Raw genomic sequence first — 19,820 nt, 5'->3', positions numbered from 1 at the left:
TTAAGCAATAAAATCAGTCTCATATTGTGGAATTGGTAAGCGATGTCCACAGACATCTGACACGGTTCACGTCTGTACATAAGAGTGAGTTAAGATCAACTTTGGCTTGTTACCCTGAAACAGTATCCGATCCGAATGAGGTAGATAATGGCACCGCACAGCATTACACTAACTAACGTTAATTACAACATTCCAACATCGATAATTACGAGTCCTAATCGTTAGTACTTTAATTATTTGTACACATTTTATTTTGTACCTAGCATTTCTTTGGAAAAAAATATACTATTACGTAGATTTTATATCGATATATCCTAGTAAACACTACAGCCATCGAATACTTACGACTAATAATAAAATAATAATAATCAACAATCAATACCGCTTAAATAGCTTCGTTAATCCATGTGCGCGAAACATTCAGAACGTACTTCTGTGTTAAATCACAATGAAAACGAATAAAATAAACACGCTACAACTAATAGGAGACTAATACCCGTAGAACAAATTGCGTCAATGCTCAGGACTCCTGCTCACCGCTGCTCGCTCGGAGCTCGGAGCGCTACATACGTACATCACATATAAACATAACAAGATCCATGTGCACTGAGAATTGAATCTTAACACTAACGTATATACACAATCCACATTAAATACTTTGTAACTTACTACTATTTCATTATCTAACGAGAACAATTCCAAGTGTACATGAACTCGCGAAGACATTTAGAAATCATTATAATAACACCTACTATCCATACAGATTATTTTGAATCAAAATCGTATCGATTCTAAGACAATTTTGACGATATAAATATCCCTCTGATAGCGATCTACCTATGACTATCAAAATATGTACATACACACAAAGACTGCATAAAGCAGTCATATATTTTATAGATTGCTTACGACGAATTGATAAATAATAAATAATTTGATTAGAAGATAGCATTATGTACAGAAGCTAGGCGCTGAGTCGCGCCGCGGCCGCGTCCTGCTCGCCCGGCCGGCCGGCCGTCATCTACTCGTAATTACCCACCGGTAAAGCTCCATTGATTCCGAATAATCGACCCCTATAATTGTACTACGAGAAAGTATCAGTTACGCATTTGCCGATATTTGAGAAATTAATGTGCTTTTATTAAGAAACAAGTAAAATTGGAAAGATTTATAAAAATCCATGAAACGGGTAAGAAAGGGCGATTATGAAGCGGTTATCGCGAGTCGCGGCGGATGAGGGTGCGCACAATGGCGCGGAACCTCGGCAGAATCGATACCTAATAATCACCGATTGTTAACTGGTCTTTGTAACCGGCGGAGTAATAAGCAATGTCGCGATGCGGCCTTCCCGGCGGCGCGGTGCGGCGGCGGGTTCCGGCCGCGCTCGCCGCCTCTCGTCGCCGCCGCGAGGGACGTCGCAACGAGATCGATGAACGTCAACCATAACGAACGTGTTTTTCTATCGCGAAACGGACAAAGACGCAATAAATCAAAAAATGCCTTTTGTGTAAAACGTTCTATGTTCCATGAGTTGCAAAACAAAAGAATAAAAATGGTCTAGTTTTTGCATCGTCTCGCCTTGCGATTATGCAAATGGCACAACAATAAAATTTTTAAACTGTAACATCGTGAAAAAGCGTTTTTTTATGACATTGCAAATGCGAAACTGTAAAAAGTCAATGGACGACTACCTAAAGCGACTACGGCGGTAGTCTTACCGAGGAAATATGTGCAAAAAACGGCAGCTTAAATAATTTATTAGAACGAGCGTTAGCGGTAGGTAATACTTTGAAATAACGGTACGACAAAAAACCGGGCGAGTAGAACTATCGGCTTCGGCAAGGTGACGTCTTTGCGCAGTCTACAGAGAAGGAACTCATATACCGGCTCGGCGGCGCTTGGGAAGAGGCGCGAGGCGTAGGGCGCAGGGCGACTACGCGGCGTGCACGCGAAGGTCGGTCGGGGAGTCTGGGGTGGCCGGTCTCCGAGGCAGCGATAGGTCTTCAGGCTCTGTCTGCTCCGGCCAGTCATCCCAACGCCAGTCGGCGGCGGCGGCAGCCGGCGGGCTGGGCGCATCTGCTTCACAGCCAGCGCCGACGCAACGGTGCAACGCGGCCGCCTGTCGACGCCTGAATCTCGCACCACAACGACACGCGAACGGCGCGTCGCCCTCGTGTACCAGGGCGTGCGCCTTCAACTGATTGGAATCGGAGAAGCGAGCGGGGCAGCGCGCGCATGCGTACGGCCGCTCACCGGTGTGCACGCGCAAGTGCCGGCGCAGGTTCGCGACCTGCACGAAGTGGCGTGGGCAATGGGGGCAGCTGTAGGGCTTCTCGCCGGTGTGGAGGCGGAGATGTGTTTTGAGGTGATGGTCGCGAGTAAATCGTTTATGGCATTCGCCGCACTCAAATGGCTTCTCGCCGGTGTGAGTGCGTTCGTGGTTCTGCAGGACGTGCTTGTAGCCGAAGGAGCGTGAGCACACCTTGCAGGTGAAGAGCTTGTCGCGCGGAGGGTCGGCGGCGCCGGGCGAGGAGCCAGAGGAAGGAGGGGAGGGCGGTGCGGAGGCGGAGCTGTCGTCGAGCTTGGGTGTGCGGCGCCGCTTTCGTGCTCGTTCCAGATCGGGTGGAGGCAGCAGGGGCGCGGGCGGAGAGGGCGGCCAGGCTGCCAGCAGCGCGCCCGAATAGAGCTCGGCGGGCAGGCCGGCGACCAGCGCTGCCGCGCGGCTCGCCAGCAGCCGCTCTGCCAACATGGGCAGCGACTCCTGACGCATACTTGACAGCGGCCTTACCGAAACACCTAAGATAAAAGAAATTTGTTAGTCAAATTTTGTTTTTTATAATCATTTTATCGTAATGAAATAATTAGTACCAGGTAAGAATCATTCCTTAATACTCCTTTTAATGACTACAATTACTAGATTGACCTAATTGTAATATTAATGAATGCTAGTTAGTAACTAGGTATAAGTGAAAACTACTAACGAATACAAGTGAAAATGACTGAATATAACGAAGGTGCTTGCATATTTTAACAAAAAGTTTGTCACGATCATTTCCGTCACGGGTTAGTTTCGGCCTAAATAAATACGCAGTCGAACCTATCGATAGCATACTTATCAGCGAGAGAGGGCAAAAAACAGAGCAAAAACGGTAAAGCAGACGTCGCGGAGGAAACATTTGGTCGCAATCACGCTGCCGCTGCAGGTCGCTTCCGCCCCGACCTGTTGCGCAAATTGCCTAGGCCTCACCGCGAAGCCGCACGCACCAACTCAAACTCGTGCCTTATGTCTTGGTGTTTAAAACTCATTATCATTAACTGTGAAATCTAGTATATTAATCCACAAACGATACGATACGTTAACTTCGGATACGCTACTGCGAATCATTAAAATCGTTCGTTTGAATGTGTCCCAGCGTAATGACAGTCCGGGCAGCGAGGGCCGTAGGGCAGCGGGGAAGCGGGGTGCGACCGGACCACTTACCTACATAATGGAATTAATTATTCCTCCGGCGGCAGACTCCGCCCGCCCGCTCCACCAAAATTATATTCAAATATTAATTTCGACGAAGAAAAGCCTTTTTGAGAGCACTTAATTAAAATTAGACAAAATCATAATTGAAAGTTCTCCTCGAGGCGTGAAGCGCGGTGGAGGGAGCTCCTTCCTCATATTATCTACTTAGCCGTCGAATTAATTCGGGCCCCGAGCGGCCGCTTAATTGAAACGGCGAATATTTTGTCCTTTGTTATTTTATAGTCACAGGTAGTATAAAAGTTAATTTTATATTAAACTCGTATATATTAGGCTAGGCAGAGAAAAGTCTTGGTTAGGTATTGCTTATAAGATTTATTAATTTTGCTATTTTAAAGATTGTTAATATGCGGCAGCAAATGCGTTGCGTCGCACGGCACGTAGCCGGACCCTATTCCGTAACTTTTTAATAACATTCTTTGCTGTTTAGTTGCCGAGCGGCGAGAAGCGAGTTTTTCGCCGTGTGCTCAGAATTGTAATAATGAAATGATTTTAAATATGACATTTAATTTTTCGAATGATTAAAAATAAGCTGGCGCTAGTCTTTTAACAATATACCGAAACATTGCCTCCCTATATCAGTAGTTAACGACTAAATTAGTCCAAGAACTTGTTTTACAGATTTATGACACAATTTTGACCGAATCGAAATTGCAAAGACATTCTTAAAGCGACACTCTAATGAGATTATTATATAGACAGTAATTGCAAACATAACTACATCCCAGCTTATTTAAATCAAAGTGTCGTTTATTTAATCAATGTTTAACGCAACAAACATATTAAACTTTGGATAAATGTCAACTTTAAAGAAAAAACATTTTTATCATATAATGGTGACAATTTGTTTATAAATAATACATTATTTCCAAAATTAGACGATTTATTAATTGCGTTTCTAATAGAAGCTTAATGTATTATCTATAAATTGACAATAAATAATAAACTTAGTGACTTTATTGGGACGGGTCCTTTGTAAGGTGTCCCGTCGGCTGACAGAAATGATGATAAATTTCAACAGTAGCTACAAACGCACCCTTCTATACTTCGTTTTTTACTCACTAAAGAGTTGTAATTATCCCCTGTTTATACGCCATAAATATTTGTCAATATCCCTTTTCTCAATACTTTTATGGACTCGCCCGCGGTCGCCACTCCATAACATATTGTTGTGCAAGCCTTTTGTTACATATTCGTCTCAATACGTTTTTGTCAGAATTAGTCGTGGAAATATTTCATTTAACAATGTTCTCACGATGTTAGTTATTAGAGTTTTAATTAAATTACTTATCATAATTTTATTTTTATAAAAAACAGTAGATTTTTATTATATAACAAGTTTGATCTAGTATAATGTTTGTAAGATACGGGTTGGGCTGTTTTCTTTGATGGAAAGCCGTATAAGAACCACGGCAGTTTAAAGTTATATATTTGATCTAGTATTTCTATTTTCCTTAAACGTATTCTTTTGCAATATAATTAAAGAAACATTTAAGCGGTTGAAGGCTAATTAGGATTGCACTTGATTGTTCCTTTGTGAATGTACGACCTAATTCGGTGTTTAACAAGATTACAGCGACAAGGCGCGACGGGTGCGGAGGTCTAACAAGTGGCCGGCGAGCAGCCGCGCAGATTAGTGAGCTGCTACGGTTTCGGCAGCTTTAGGGTTAAGAGTCGTCTACACGTGCCATTATGCGGCTTCTATTATATAACCGTTGGTTTTTATTGACAAAATACTGTTTGACATCCCCCTCCTTCATATAAATATAGACATCTTATTTATAAAAAAATACTTTAAAAATTTACTGCTGCAATCAGCCTTGTTAGGCGGTTACTGAAGAAGACCCTTAGTGTAGGTTTGTTATGAAAAATCTACACTGAGCGACCGTTTGAGAAACCATTAAGTGTCTCTCATAACAATAGTAAATATTTTTAAGTTAAGCAGTATTCAATCGGTTCTCTTTTTAATTCCCATAGCTGGTCATTTTACATAAAAATGTCTTGTATATATGATTCATACTCAAAATTAAAAAGTCATGGAATTAAATTTGTATGTATATTTTGTAAGTTATCCATAAAAATGATCCGGTAAAAATGACCTCTACGATTAATGAACTATTTAATTAATAATTTCTGGCCTACAACCTTATAGTATATCTAAATTAAAATGTGACAAAGTTGAAAAAGGTAATAATTTATATTAATCAAATCGCTTACTAAGTAGTAAAAATGTGAAGAACCAATCAACATGATAAAGGGTTTCTGGATAATTTAACAACCAAAATGTTAAACATATTTTAGGCCTATTTTCAAATCAAAATTAAGAACTAAAGCAATTGCCTACATTATCGTATATGGGCTTGTTTGCAAAAATATGTATCCTTAAAGTTCTATAGTAGGATTTTCATTTAATTGCGACATATACAGCAATAGTAAACGAATCGTAAATAGATAAATGTTTTGCAATATTTATGGTTTCAATAAAGGAAAAGTACATGTAAATAATTTCTGTCATGCATATGTAAAAGAAACATTAAAAAACCTAATACAGAAACTTAAACTTAAAAAATGTCAATATTGAAAACTTTTCGTAAAGTTAAACATCGGTGTCGTAGCAGTTCGTAGCTGATCGCTACGCGTACGGCGGCGGCTACGGTCCATTGAGTCTGACAAGGTTTCCAGCGAATGCAAATAGCATATGTTGTGTGTCGTTATCGCGAGCCTCGGCCAATCCCCGACGCCGCAGCACGCATGTCGCGCGCGCTCACTTTCAAACTTTCAGCTTCAACACATGACATGCTCAAACATACTGAATTCGTAAACAACTGAAAGAAAACAAACCTCTAGAGTTCTGAGTCGACTGCAGCGATAAGGCCATCTCACATACAATAACACGGATAAATCATTGATTGTCACTACTTCAAGTATCTTTAAATTTCTTTAACTGTCCAATAATCTCTTGTATAATTAACTTGTAATAACCGATGACGTGTTCCGTCGGTACGGAGTCGCGATCGCGAATGATGGTTAGCGCGATGCGGGCGCTTTCCGTGGGACCTACCACAACACTGGCGCTACCGGCGAGCGAGCAGGCCGCCCTCCGCGCGGTAAACACACCCCCACGCCCCTCCCCTCCCGGCCTGCCCCCCGACCCCGAGCCCCTGCGCCCCGCGCCTCGCCCCGCGCACACCCCGGTGCACTCCACGTGCACGCAACGCATTCACTTTTTATGGCCGCTACTACATTATGTTCCTTTCCTACTACACTTTTTTAGCCCCCAGTAACGAGCAGCACATAAGCACTTTTTATATTTACGACCGGCTTCTGTCCGGCTCCAGACCGGGCGGTGCTTTCTTTCACTAAGAAAGTTGCTAAAATTTATGCACTGTTTTGGAAACGTGTTTTTTATTTGTCTTAAAATATTTTTTACCATTGTCTACTTCATGCGTCAATAATAGTATTTTGTATTTTTTAATAACTCCTTGTTTTGGTAGTCCTGACTGACAGATAAAAAACGAAGAAAACAATTAGTGTTTTGAACCTTCAGAAAATAGTATAACAGTTTCTGTGGTATTCAAGTTCTTTACATGTTTTATTAATGTGATAGAATTAAATTATTACAATCAGTAGAAATAGAGTTATTGAAAGTATTAACACATAATTAACAATTACCAAACCATAATTATTTTATCATGTGACTATTGTCAATAGTTAATTCGATTAATTATTATTCATTACTTAACCCATTTCAGATTTATAAATTGACGATTAACATCTTGCTATCGTGATGAGTGACGATTAGCAAATTAACTCTATTACATGTTAGTAATCAAATATTTTTCTGATGAATTATAATATGTAAGTTATCTTTTAATCATTTTAATTTGTATTTATATCAAATACATAAAAGATCAACGCTATAGTGTGGTTGTTGATAAAATTCATCATTTGTTATGGGTTTTTAAACTCGAAATAAATTCGATAAATCATAAGAAATGTACATTATTCGACTGTAAAAGTAGAGTTGAAGAATAACCTAACAAATGCCTTGGTATTTTTATGGACATCTATTATAGTAAAGTTGACAATAATGTTTGTTTAAAGCTATAATTTTCTACATAATATAAATCTACCATTTCAACAATCTTCGTAACTTACAAGAAATCTTAAATATTTGTGAGGGACAGTAATTACTGGGCCGAGCTGTGTCGGTACATAGTTCGGCGAGCGATAAGTCCCGAGGCATCTATTGACTCAAAGACAACACGCATAAAAAGCATAAGTGTCGGGCTTCGGCGGCGTATCGCGTAAATTAAGCGGTTTTATTGCGCCCGCAGACGCTATTTTTACCGGTTTTTACTATTTATACGTTTTTAGTGCGCACGCGCCGCGCCGCCCCATCTCTGTTCGCTTTTTATTCCGATGTAAGGAAGCTACACCCTTCAAACTATTATTAGTAATTGTATTTTTAATTACCTTTAATCTCTGGTAAATCAGTTGGTACATATGTACGTTATATCTAAATGGGTTTTATGTTTATGTCTGTTCAAAGTCTAGAATTAAAGATGTTTAGTTTATTAAATGCAGGGGACAGTATTTTTATGATCATTGAGAACTTGACCATGAGACTTAACTTAACTGTGACTTAACTTAAATGTGTTTTGTATAGTGATAGAGATAGTTAATAATAGGATATCTCCCAAATACGGTTTTTATCTAAAAATCGTGTAAATAGTTATTAAAAAAATTTTGTCTTAGAAAATACACCAAATCATTATGTCACTTTTTATAGTGAAATAGTTGAGTGAAGTTGAATAAATTATTATGTAAACATATGTGTTTTGTTAGTATCGAGTGCATCACTAATGACATCTCGTGCTAAGTAAAGAAAAGTTTATTTTGGACGCGACTGCGCCTGCGCCGCGACAATGCACAACGCAAAAGATTGTTAGTTTTTTAAGAACCGCTTCCCACCTGCTGCCGGCACGCGACAGCGATTTTTATCGAATAATGTACCTTATCTTATAAGTGCAACGTCTATAATTGTATGAATTAACTAAAGTAGGGAGGTTTTTTACTTAAAAAAGTTTGAACCTTCTCTCTATTTCGGTGCATCATCATTGTTTAGCAGGATGTTTGGGTTTGTTATCTCGCACACGCCGTCGCACCTTGCCTCGCTTTCGGAAGCGGCCCTCGTTCCTGCGAGATATAAATTAGGCAACAACAAGATCTTTGTCCCGCTTGTATTCGCAGATAAAACATTTGCCACAAGCGCAGGTGCTTGCTTTTAAAGATATTATCTTAAGTCAATATTCTATATTATTTCGCTATTAATTAGCAACTGGCTCGGCGGCCTATTCCTTCTTGTTGATAATATCGCAGTTTCTTTTGATATACCTACCTATGTCCGCTTAAAAAAGCTTTATTTATTGTTATAGTTTCGACATTACCTTAAAATATGTAGGTTAAAAACTATTTTGATATTATACGTTTTAGGATAAACATTTTGAGATTTCTATAATTTGTACTAAACAAGTCCTGGAATAATAGATTGCATTTATTTCCACAATGTTACTAGCAATAAAAATATGGCAAATAAACATAAAAACCACAAAATGTTTGTTTTCCTTTAATATAAAAACGTTGTTTTATCAACATGATCACAGGTCTTTTAAAAAGGTGAAAGTAGAAAGAACTCTTTTGTTCTGCGGACGCAGGCAGAGGCGTGTTGTAGCGAGGCGAGGCTGTTCTCTACGTCGTCGTGTCGTACACTTCAAAGGAACCAACTCTTTGAAGACGCGAAACCGCAATTAAGCCTTGCCCATGCAAAATTCAAGGACACTTTGCAAGTAAATGAAAGGACTTCTCGAAAATCATCTGAGACTTTCACTTTCTTTTATTCTCTTTAATGTTTTGAAGGATTTTATCGGTGAAATATCGCTTTAGTGAACCTGTTATTTTTTTTTATGATATACGACCGCACACTAGTATAACACTTAATTATAAAAAAAATACAGATTTTAATTTGTAATTTGTATTTAGAAATAAAAGAACAAATAACAAAAAATTGCTGATTTGTTTTTGTGATAATTGTTATTTTTTTTATTTTATTTGGATAATAATAAATAAATTGAAACAAAGACAAACAAAGATAATCGGTATAACATCTAACTGATATGATTTGATTTGTGCTTTATTTGTAGAGCCGTTGCCTCCTTGATGATATTTCTGTTTAGCGTTTACAACTTCTTATCAACTAGGTTTAAATCAAATTTAGTATTTTGTAAAAAAAGGTTTTTGCAAAATATTCGAAGTCACAACCCAAGTGACTTAGGTAGCAAAATAAAAATTGAAAAGCGAAAGTTAACAAAAGCCTTTGAAACAAAGTGCGCCGAGCTGCGCAAGCCGAGGCAGTCCTATTGCGTTATTACAACAAACAAAGCTTCGTTTACATTAGTTTCGCAAATTGGAGCAACCCGGTTTTATGACATCGGCCGGTGTCATTGTCCGGCATGGACAAATCTTTGCAAAACCGCTCGCCGAGGTATACGATGCGCAGAAACGAACTATTGTTCAATTGAAATGACACAAGAAGTTATTTAACTACTTACAATAAAAGTTTTTATTGATGTTTTTTTCATATTTTTGACCTTGACAATATCGCGGAATCGACCATTAATTTAGATCGTTTTACGACAGTTAAAGTGTAATTATTCAGGTCGTAATTTTTACTATGATATTATAAGCCATAATAATAAACAGAGTGACTACTTGGAAAAATTACTTAAGTTATTTAAAGTTCACTGTTTAGTAAACTCCCTAACTCGAGCAAACTCTACTAACTACTGTTTCTTTTTAAATAATTTACTAAACTATTTGGATGTGGATCATTCTAGAAATTTTAAAGCTATTAGAATTAATTTCTCAATTGTCTCCTTTTATTAGCACTTAGGTTAGAGAAAGGGTTATTATGAGAAAGTTAACTGTTTAAACTGTTCTACGAGTAGATGAAAAATTACCTACCATTAATATACACCGTTCATAATTCCTACAAAATAAATTTCTTACGTTACAGTTTAAATACTATTTGTGGTTTCGATACTATTATTTTGAATGATAAGTGGCATAAAATGAGAATTACCGATAGAGTCTTTTACTTTTTTGTTATTAGCATCAACGCTAATTATTCAATATTATTGTATGTTTTTAAAAATGTTAATATCAGGTAAAATTCGATGGTGGTTATTGTTTTTGCACAATAGTATCGGTTCCCTTCCGTGTGCGCGGCGACCGGCGACAGCGACAGCGACAGCTGTGCGCGAGCGCCGATATTAAAAACTTGGTGAATATCTGCCCAGCATTATTACGCATTCGGCCGTTACGAATCTATACAACAATACCCTCGAGTTTTATTCGGCGTTTTTTTTTTCTATTTGTTGGCGATTTTAATGTAAATTTTAGGTAAACTCTCTACTATCCGGTTTTATAACGGTAGGGCGATTGATCAAGAGTCGATGTAATGCGGCAACAATCTTATGATTGATTGAAAACTTGTTTGCTCAGATTGACATGTCTATAGTTAGCCGTTAAATTGTAAAACGTTTGTTAATTACAAACTTTTTCCCGAAAAATTTGCTCAAAAACACGTAATTAAAACTAGTTTCAATTCTTTACGTTCGTATAACTTTGCCATTGATTACAACGAATTCACACTAATAGTGAATAGATTTGAATTAGATCAATAAGTTTCTTCATCAATGTTCCCTATTGAATTCCGTGAGAAAATATTAATACTTTTTTCATATTTTCTGAGAGCCATAGCAAATAAAGCGTTATCTTACAAATATGTTAGCCTTTTATCCGAGTATCGTTCCGGTCGCTCGCAGGTGAGAGTGGAGACAATGCTGATACAATATCGTATGAAATATCGCCTCCAAAGGATTCACATTGAATATTTATTCCCGGTCGCGTCCGAACTGGAACGGCCTTTGTTACAAGCGGCCGTTTAAACTTTTGATTCTGCAACGGCAACAGTCAACTGGACCCTGCACGTAATCTTAAACATCGTAACTAACTATCAACTGCTGTTCAAAATAAACCTTACTCGATATAAAATACAGTTCAATATGATAATTTCCCAATCGTAGATGTGCCGATACGTAAAAAGCGGGTGGCTATTTCTCCGCTTGCGTCACGGACTCTCCCCTTCCGGGTGTGATGAATAATTCCTTTTTTCTGTTGGAGTGAATTGTCCTTGTGAACTGGCCGGCGACGACGAAGGCGAAGGCGACTCGATACGCGCCGTCGGACGCTCGCATAAATGTGAGTTATATCCCGCACTATTCCACTAAAAGAACTCCTCTTTTTATTTCAACCCTAAACCGGGATTTACGTTTTCTCCCAGCCGAACATTAGGCTCGTTTATAACCTCGTATGTACGTATAAGTACAGTAAAAACAAAGAATTTAGGTAACCTGCCTTAGTACTGCGGCCCTGTCTCGATAAAAGTCACTCTTGCGTATTTATTTCACTTTACTGCTTTCATTTGTATAAAAGTGGACAATTTAAGATGGCTACAAAATTATATTTGTTATTCCGAAACTAAATTAAAAAATAGCAGTACTTCGAAAAATCTGTTTATATGTACACTTCTTCAATATATAATCTTATTATGAATTTAATTGAAAAAATCGTAACTAGTGTATTTATTGAATACCAATTCATCTTGTAATAGTGACGTATAAAAGGATTAATAGGACATCAAAGATGAAGGAATAACGGATGTCGCAATGGCCGGCGACCGAGCAACGGGGTGGACGCGGCAGGACGCTCGATCACTCCTTCCTTGCTCTATTGAAGATGTCTCGGCCTCTTTGTGCTTTATGCCCGCCGCCCTTCCCCCTTCCCGAGCTGTCACCTTTTGTATCACATACGCGACGTACGGATAAGCAATCCTACGTCAAACGTCTTGCACAAATTCTAAAATAACAACGGAATAATAATTTTTTTTCGTCATCCCTATGCAAACCTTAGATAAGTTTAGCGTTTGGACTCTTTGTCCGGCGCAAACAAGGGACGTGTCCTGTTTCTTATCTGTTATTATTGATCGTATGAATGGGATTGGATAGATAACCGTGAAGACAGAGATTACCACGGTGTTGTTGATGTTCAAGTCAATCCTTCATTTGCTTGCAGATTCCTCAATGGACACGAAAAACGTGAACGCTCGGAATTTATTTACTCTATGCAGGAGTTGAATTACTACTGAAGAGTTATTAAAATTAAACAGAAATGTATTAATTGCTTAACTTATATAAGCTTACTTTTATGTTAAATACTTCATAATATGTGCTGTGAGTAAAAAAAAGAAGTCCACATCCATTTGAACACGTTGTAGCGATAACGATAGCCCTTTTATGTTTACACATAATTTATGATCTTTAAACAAAATATTTTAATAACCCTAATAGTAATAGTCTTAAAATGCAAATATTTATCTATCATATACAAACGAGGGTGATTTGCAAATGCTAATAAGAATTTAATAATTCTTAAATTATGACAAATAATATTTGAACTGTCACGTTTCCCTGGTCATAAAGGGTCCTCAAATGTTCTTTGTGGCGAGAAAGCCGCATGGCGCTACGTCTATGCCCTCCGTTTGACATAGAAATCACTTTTTTATTTTTTTTAATACAATACGCAAGCACTCGTGCCGTCGCGTCGCGGCCTCAGACACACGCCATTGTGACGCGACGAGATGCATAATTTGTCGAGCACATGTCGTTTTTTTTAATCAAAAGTTCGATAAAAAGTGACCCATAGAGCAAGAAGTAACGGTAATCCAGTAAAAAAATATGGACAATATCTATAGTTGAATTTTTGACCATGGCCATCGAAGGACAAAAAAGGCCAGGTGACACTTTTATTGACAGTTGAATTATTCAAATAATATAAGTTTTGTTCGGTAAGAATGTGATTTTTTAAAGGTCGCAGTTTATTTTCTTTTAACACAGCCGCACGTGTTGAGGGCATTGGTCTTCAGGTTTTTTTTTATATAACCAAAATCTCTTTATTTGATTCAAGTTGTAGAAGACAGAGAGAAACATAAACATGTAGGTATTAAGAGATAAATTACAAAGTATCAGAATACAAAGTTTCTGTGATTACTACGTGTGCCATTTTTATGAGAAACACTATAATACTCCTGTTTTTCTTTGCGCGTTGAAGCAATTTACACCCTGCGGTGCTAAGGGCGCACTCACAGTGCTCGGAAAACCTTACTTTTAGTACGGTTTATTTTTTGATTATAATGTCTTTAAATTATTATAATATCTGGTATATATTGTAATAATTTACATACATAATCATATACCTGATAGAAATACTTTTAGTGGACGTCGTCTCGAATTAGGTTTAGGGACAATTATTTAATAATTAAGTATAAATTTAACTACAGTAACTATTATATTTTGCTTGTTTTACATTAGTTAAGATTATTTTTATAAAAAATAGTCTTTGCAGGCAATTCCGTCCACGCGGAATTATACAATGTAAAAATGCAATTAGAAAGGCCTATGTATTCTATCAGACTAAAGCGCAGTTGATTCCAGTTGAACAAAGATCCATCCACCCATCTATCTAAACTTTTTCAATTATAATATTAGTGAGATCAACTTACTCAACGCTATTTATTTCCATCCAGTGTGTACAACGGTTAAGTCGCGGACACAGCAAATCCTTTCCAATAGTTTGAAGCGGACAGCTGACCTTTGTAGCCCTCGTCTCTGCCACTGACAACTCACAAACCTCTCCCAGCCTCTTACAAACAACCTCTCTGTAGACGTTCAATCAAGAATACAACGTCACTAGAATGCTAAGGTACAAAAATCATATATACAGCCAATAACGATAAGTATTCTTTGAGAACTGTAGTAAAAATTTATTTTTATTTTATCGAGTAGTGCTGAAATTTTATCTTGCCCTTGAAGTTCTTTATGGTGACACCCATAAAACTTTAGAAAAGTTGTTATTTTGATATTTTAATATTCACATAAAAATTTTTTTGTATTCATAAATGCTTTATAATTTGAACATTTTTATTATCTAAAACGACCAAAACAATTTTAACTTTTTTTCTTAAAAGCGGAAGCGTTACTTCACTGATTAATTTAAAAGACGTAAGGCCTTTAAAAATTTTATCAATTAAACTTTCAAAGTAAAGTTTAAATACGTTTTGTACTAGCATCAAATGTATTAAGATTGAGGTGCTACAATTGCACAGATAAAAATGCACAATATACAAAAAAAAACATTGATCGGATTACTCTCGTCCATCAGAAGGACAGCTGCGGGACAGTTTGCGAACCCATCGCTTTTTTTACAATCCATCGCAAATAAATCCATTGCGAATTGCATCATTCAAAGTTCGCCATACTTCCGATCTGTAAGGTCCAATTTCAATTCAATACGAATTCACATAATTTTAAATTCATTAATCTTGCGTAGTCACAGTGAGGCTCTGCAGCCACTTGTGCGTGGTCAGTCGCTGGCAGGAAATTGATTGTGTTTTTTAATGTATCTCTTATTTTATACCTGTTTATGAAAAACTTTTTTCAGTACTTTTTAACTTTAACATGATGCTACGCTCTCACGATCGTATCACCGTGTTTCCTTTATTCCAACGTTTGTAACAAGCAATTTATCAAGCTTTTAAATGTCCCTGAGTAATCTTATCAAGTTATATATTCGTCAACGTTTGTTCTGTACGTAGTTACGCGAAAAGTTAACCAAGAAAGATTTATTTTAATGATAATGAAGTGACGATACGTGCAATAAAAAATTTTAAATAATAAGTTTTTGTCTTCACAAAAATGTATACTTTCATATTACTATTAGTTATATAAATTCCTAAATATCTTTAATCGTTAAAAAATACTGACTTTTTTAAGGATGTTAGAGAAGATTATCACTGGTGCGAATTTTTCGGTTTTTTCACGGCTTAAGAATTAATAGCAGCATAATAAATATGCCACTGCATCTTCCTACGTTTGACATTTAATCCGAAATGTACACAATACGGTGGCCGTAAAAGAGCATTTAAAAGCGATTTATCATTGTATGCGCGGTATGCCCACACCTACGTCAATCAAACAGACAACGATTGAATTTGGACACACGCATTTACATTAACATTAACCTGATAGTTACTTTTAATTTAAACTTACTTCATTTTATGGTTTAATAAAATTTGAATATAGAATAGTAACATTTTCAATAATTGATATGTGTTACAACCAAAACGTAGTTAATTTGCAAGAAATAAGTCTTCAAGTGTGATTGTGCAATTATTTCGTAATGTAAGCTTTTTGTGGCCGGTCAACATAATACTGGAATATTATATTTCTCGAAAGAAAATATCCTATTTCCGCATCTTCTCACAACAATAAGTGCGCCACCTAACTATTCAAATATAACAGCGGCGTGGGTACGGCGCAGCGTTTTTTGCGACCACGAATTAATGGATAACCAAAATCCACGCTAAATAAAAAACGCATTTATTAAATGTTGGTTCCACATAATAACACGTTGGTGGTTTCTTTCATTGTTTCCATCGACTCCGAGATATCCGGTTACGGCCGTTAAATATTTTGCCTGTGGATGAAAGCGAAATCTGCTAGTTTTTTCCTATCGACGTTTACTTTTTGCTCGTCGAACGCGGAAGTCGCGTACTTATGCAAAAGCTGATCGTTCAGAAATTTCGCTTTTATATTTAGTAACCGGCGGTTGCAAATAACATACAATTACAAGCCTCCATTTAAAAATGAAAGACGTTGCAATAATTATTGGAGCGATATTTTAAGCGCTCTTTGTAGCCGACTCCTCGTAAATTAAAGTATTAATTGGAATATCTACATTTGGCCGAGCTCAAAGAACATTTCGCCGGGAACATTTATCAATTCCACAAAGAGAGTGAAACCTCTCTCGAAAGAAACCTGCGCCGGACAGATTTAATTTGTTGCGAAGGCCTTTATAATTGGAACATAAAGATTGCGAGTAATTAATTTTAGCAGCGAGTCAGAAGCAAAGAGGCTGTGCATTGAGTCCGGCCGAGGCGCGCCTAATTAATATTAATGACTTCCAGAGGCGCCTCCGCAGCGCCTACACAGCGCCTCTGCTCGCCTCCACCGCCGCCACCGCCACCGCCGTCGCACAAAGGATCTTCTTTATCTACTACTTACCGACTTTCGCTTTCAATCGCTCTTACAGATTTAAAATGGCGTTAATCGCCATGAATATGAAATTTAATTGATTTATGATTTTTAAATTAAAGTTTTGAAACTTAGAATCTTTTTTTACTTTGATAAATGGCGATGCGATATTCATTGATTATCGTCAACATTTTATGTGTTAGTGTCCTGTAGAGAAAAAGACCAAAAAAGGAGTCGACAAAATGTATTTGCAGCAACTAATTTATTTAGGACCCAGAAGTGTTAAGCCTAATGCCAACACTATAATAAGCTTCAAACAATGCGTTATCAATGTCCACAATTTATGCTAACCATTGTTCGATTATTCGAAAACTCATTAGAGTTGATATAAAAAAGATATTCAAAATTCATATGTTATGTGGAACATTTCGTGGAACACTTAGCGAGTGTGAACGGTTGTGATTTTAGGTGTGAACATGATATGTGTAGAGGCTGTAGAGTGTAGGTGGCGTAGTGTGAGGCAGCGCGGGGTGGGGCAGGGTGGGGGGTGAGCGGTGACCGATGAGACGCGGCGCTAAAAGCCGGACGGAAGCCGCGGACGGAGGCTCACGTTACGACCGTGGGACCCGTGCCCAATACATTCAGGGCTGGCCCATGCTGAATTTCGACAAGGAGACAAACAATATCGCAGTTATAACTACTTTAAAATATTCCGTCATTAATTATGTTATATTTTACTTTATTCTAGTTTTTAAAATAGAATTAGTTTTACTTTTCTATGTTTTTACGCAATGCTATTGCTTCTCATCTTTACCGTAACAGAGACAAAGTAAGTTTATGAGATTGGTTTTTAAATTATAAGTAAATTAAGTTGGGGCTCGCACACAGAAAGATTTTGAGTTATAAAAAGGGAAAAGTGTGTAGAGTTTTTATTCAGTCACCTGTGGCAGCCCTGTTATTATTGCACAAAGAGAATATTTTTCCGCGAGGTCTCTCAAGCGTCCATATGCGAGCCATCTCCTTTCTTCCATGGATGTGTAATTATAAACAAAAACTATACAGCCGACTTGATTTTTTGTGTGCCCCCGATTCCGCTCGGTCTACTTCACCCTCTCCGGAAGAACTTTAGCATTCTGACTTCGTTGTGATATGTTATTTGTTTCGTTTTCTAGTACATAATACAAAATATAAGATTTTGTATTTATATAGTTTTGGTATTAGTCAAATAAATCTGTATAAGACAATGCTTCGTAATACAAATTTGGTGTAGGATAAGGTTATTTCTTACAGAGAAACTTAATTTAATTGGTAACATTTTCTTTTACCCGCCTGTTTTCGTCTAGTCCGTTCTTAAAATACAATAAAATTTAATGAATGAAATTAAAATGAAATGCATAGTTTTATCTAGGTTTTATGCAGAGACTATATGTATAAAGTTTTAAGGTTATTTCGATATTTAGAGAGAATCGCGTGTAGTAAGTTTCGCTCGGCCGCACTGAAGAGCGCGCACACGTGCAGATTACGTTTCTCAAAGGATTTTTTACAACAAAACATGTGCCGCTTTTTGCTTAACCCACTTTAGCTTCGATTATAACCTTCTTACCTACATTTGCAACGCTTTATTGTACAACGCATGCCGACAGAAATGTTACATATTACTATTTTTTGTTTGTGGCTGTATCATTGTTTGCTTTTGCTGCTATTCCGACATAAAAATTCAATTTCACTTTAGAATATATAGGAAAAATATACGAAACTGGTGATTTTCCAACAGTGTAAAGTTCAAGTTCAATGCTAGAACGTTTCTCATCAGTTACAGTAAGAAAATACTTGTAGGCAGTGATCTTTGCATTGTAAATTAACATCGAGTAAGGACTGTACTAGTTTTGTTCTTCATTATCAGCCTTTACCTGCCCTCTATTGGACATAGGCCTTGTCCAATACCTCCCACATAATATGTACATGAGATAAACAAATGAAGTCAATTTATACATGATTCGGCTCTAAATTGGCAATAGGGTCCTCCAATTCTCTGTGGTCTAGTTGTGCAGCAGAGCGGCAGTTTACAAGGCACTTCAATCCACTAGAGTGTGAAATCATCCGTCTACAGACTATTCAATACACACACCGACAAACGCGCCTCGATACTTTTGTAGCAATCAAAGATTTTGCGGACCGTGTGCTTACCCTTATTTATTTCCTTACAAATTTTGCTTTGAATTTCCTTTTGGGTAGTTATTTATATTTTAGTTTGGTTTCTTAGTACCGCTGGATGGGAGATATCAATCTATGTGCCAAGACATGGTCAGTGTAGGTGAGCGGTTAGTGGTAACTACCATATTTAGCAATGTTATTGTAGAAGCAGGGACCAAATTGATATCGTACGAAATAATTAGGGAAAGCGAAAATTTATGAAATTTCATTCAATGTTTATAAAAGTTTAAAAAATACCTTTTTTTTCTCCGAATCGGTTTAGCTATGCAATAGATTCTATTCAACAAAATCTAGTAATATCTATAAATGTTGTTCGGTATGGGATCAAACGAAAGTGCAAGTGTTGCAATAACGCTCCGTTTCATCGCCGACTTGCATTCCTATACTTTTTTCGAACCGCTTTGTTTGCGCGTCGAATGCGAGTTATAAATGATCGAAGCTGCGATATCGATTTACATTAAAAAAATTATGCGATCCTTATGAGTTACAAATTTCAACCGTATAGCTTATAATATAAAGCACATAATTCATAAAAATACAATATAAAATAACTTACCTGAATTTAAAAATAAATCTTTGAATTGAAAGTAAAGTATTGTAAATGATTTGCGGAAAAAAGTTTCAAATGCATTTAAAAATAGTTCATAAACATCAATGGTCCAATGAGTATAAAAATTTTAGATAGTTAAAAGCAGAACACTGCAATATAGATAAAGTGCAATAGAAAACAACACGAAAACAAAAATATCTATCCTTCTACTTCTTCGGCTCAAAACCGGGCGAAACATGCAATTTCGTTAGATCATGGAAGTTGAAGATTTTACCTTGAAAAAATTTGAATCTTTTATTTAAATAAAGTGACATTT

General features: G+C 37.2%; 1 protein-coding gene and 1 long non-coding RNA gene across 2 annotated transcripts; one reads left to right on the top strand and one right to left on the bottom strand.

Moving 5' to 3' along the window:
- Positions 1-1,933: 1,933 nt before the first annotated feature.
- Positions 1,934-7,209, bottom strand: LOC106103343 (protein krueppel). Its single transcript, XM_013283082.1, is given in 6 exon segments — positions 1,934-2,796; positions 6,371-6,407; positions 6,502-6,552; positions 6,555-6,626; positions 6,629-6,728; positions 7,202-7,209. Coding segments are annotated over 6 exon segments (1,131 nt in total).
- Positions 7,210-13,514: 6,305 nt separating this feature from the next.
- LOC106103370 lies at positions 13,515-16,804 on the top strand. The gene is made up of 3 exons (XR_001225621.1): positions 13,515-13,644; positions 14,235-14,410; positions 16,674-16,804. It is a non-coding gene; the product is annotated as an uncharacterized LOC106103370 (long non-coding RNA).
- Positions 16,805-19,820: the final 3,016 nt, after the last annotated feature.

Source organism: Papilio polytes, unplaced genomic scaffold (genome assembly GCF_000836215.1).
Source record: "Papilio polytes unplaced genomic scaffold, Ppol_1.0 DF823823.1, whole genome shotgun sequence".
NCBI classification, from domain to species: domain Eukaryota; kingdom Metazoa; phylum Arthropoda; class Insecta; order Lepidoptera; family Papilionidae; genus Papilio; species Papilio polytes.
Note: the sequence above shows the minus strand (reverse complement) of the source record. Positions and strands in the feature narration are given on the sequence as shown.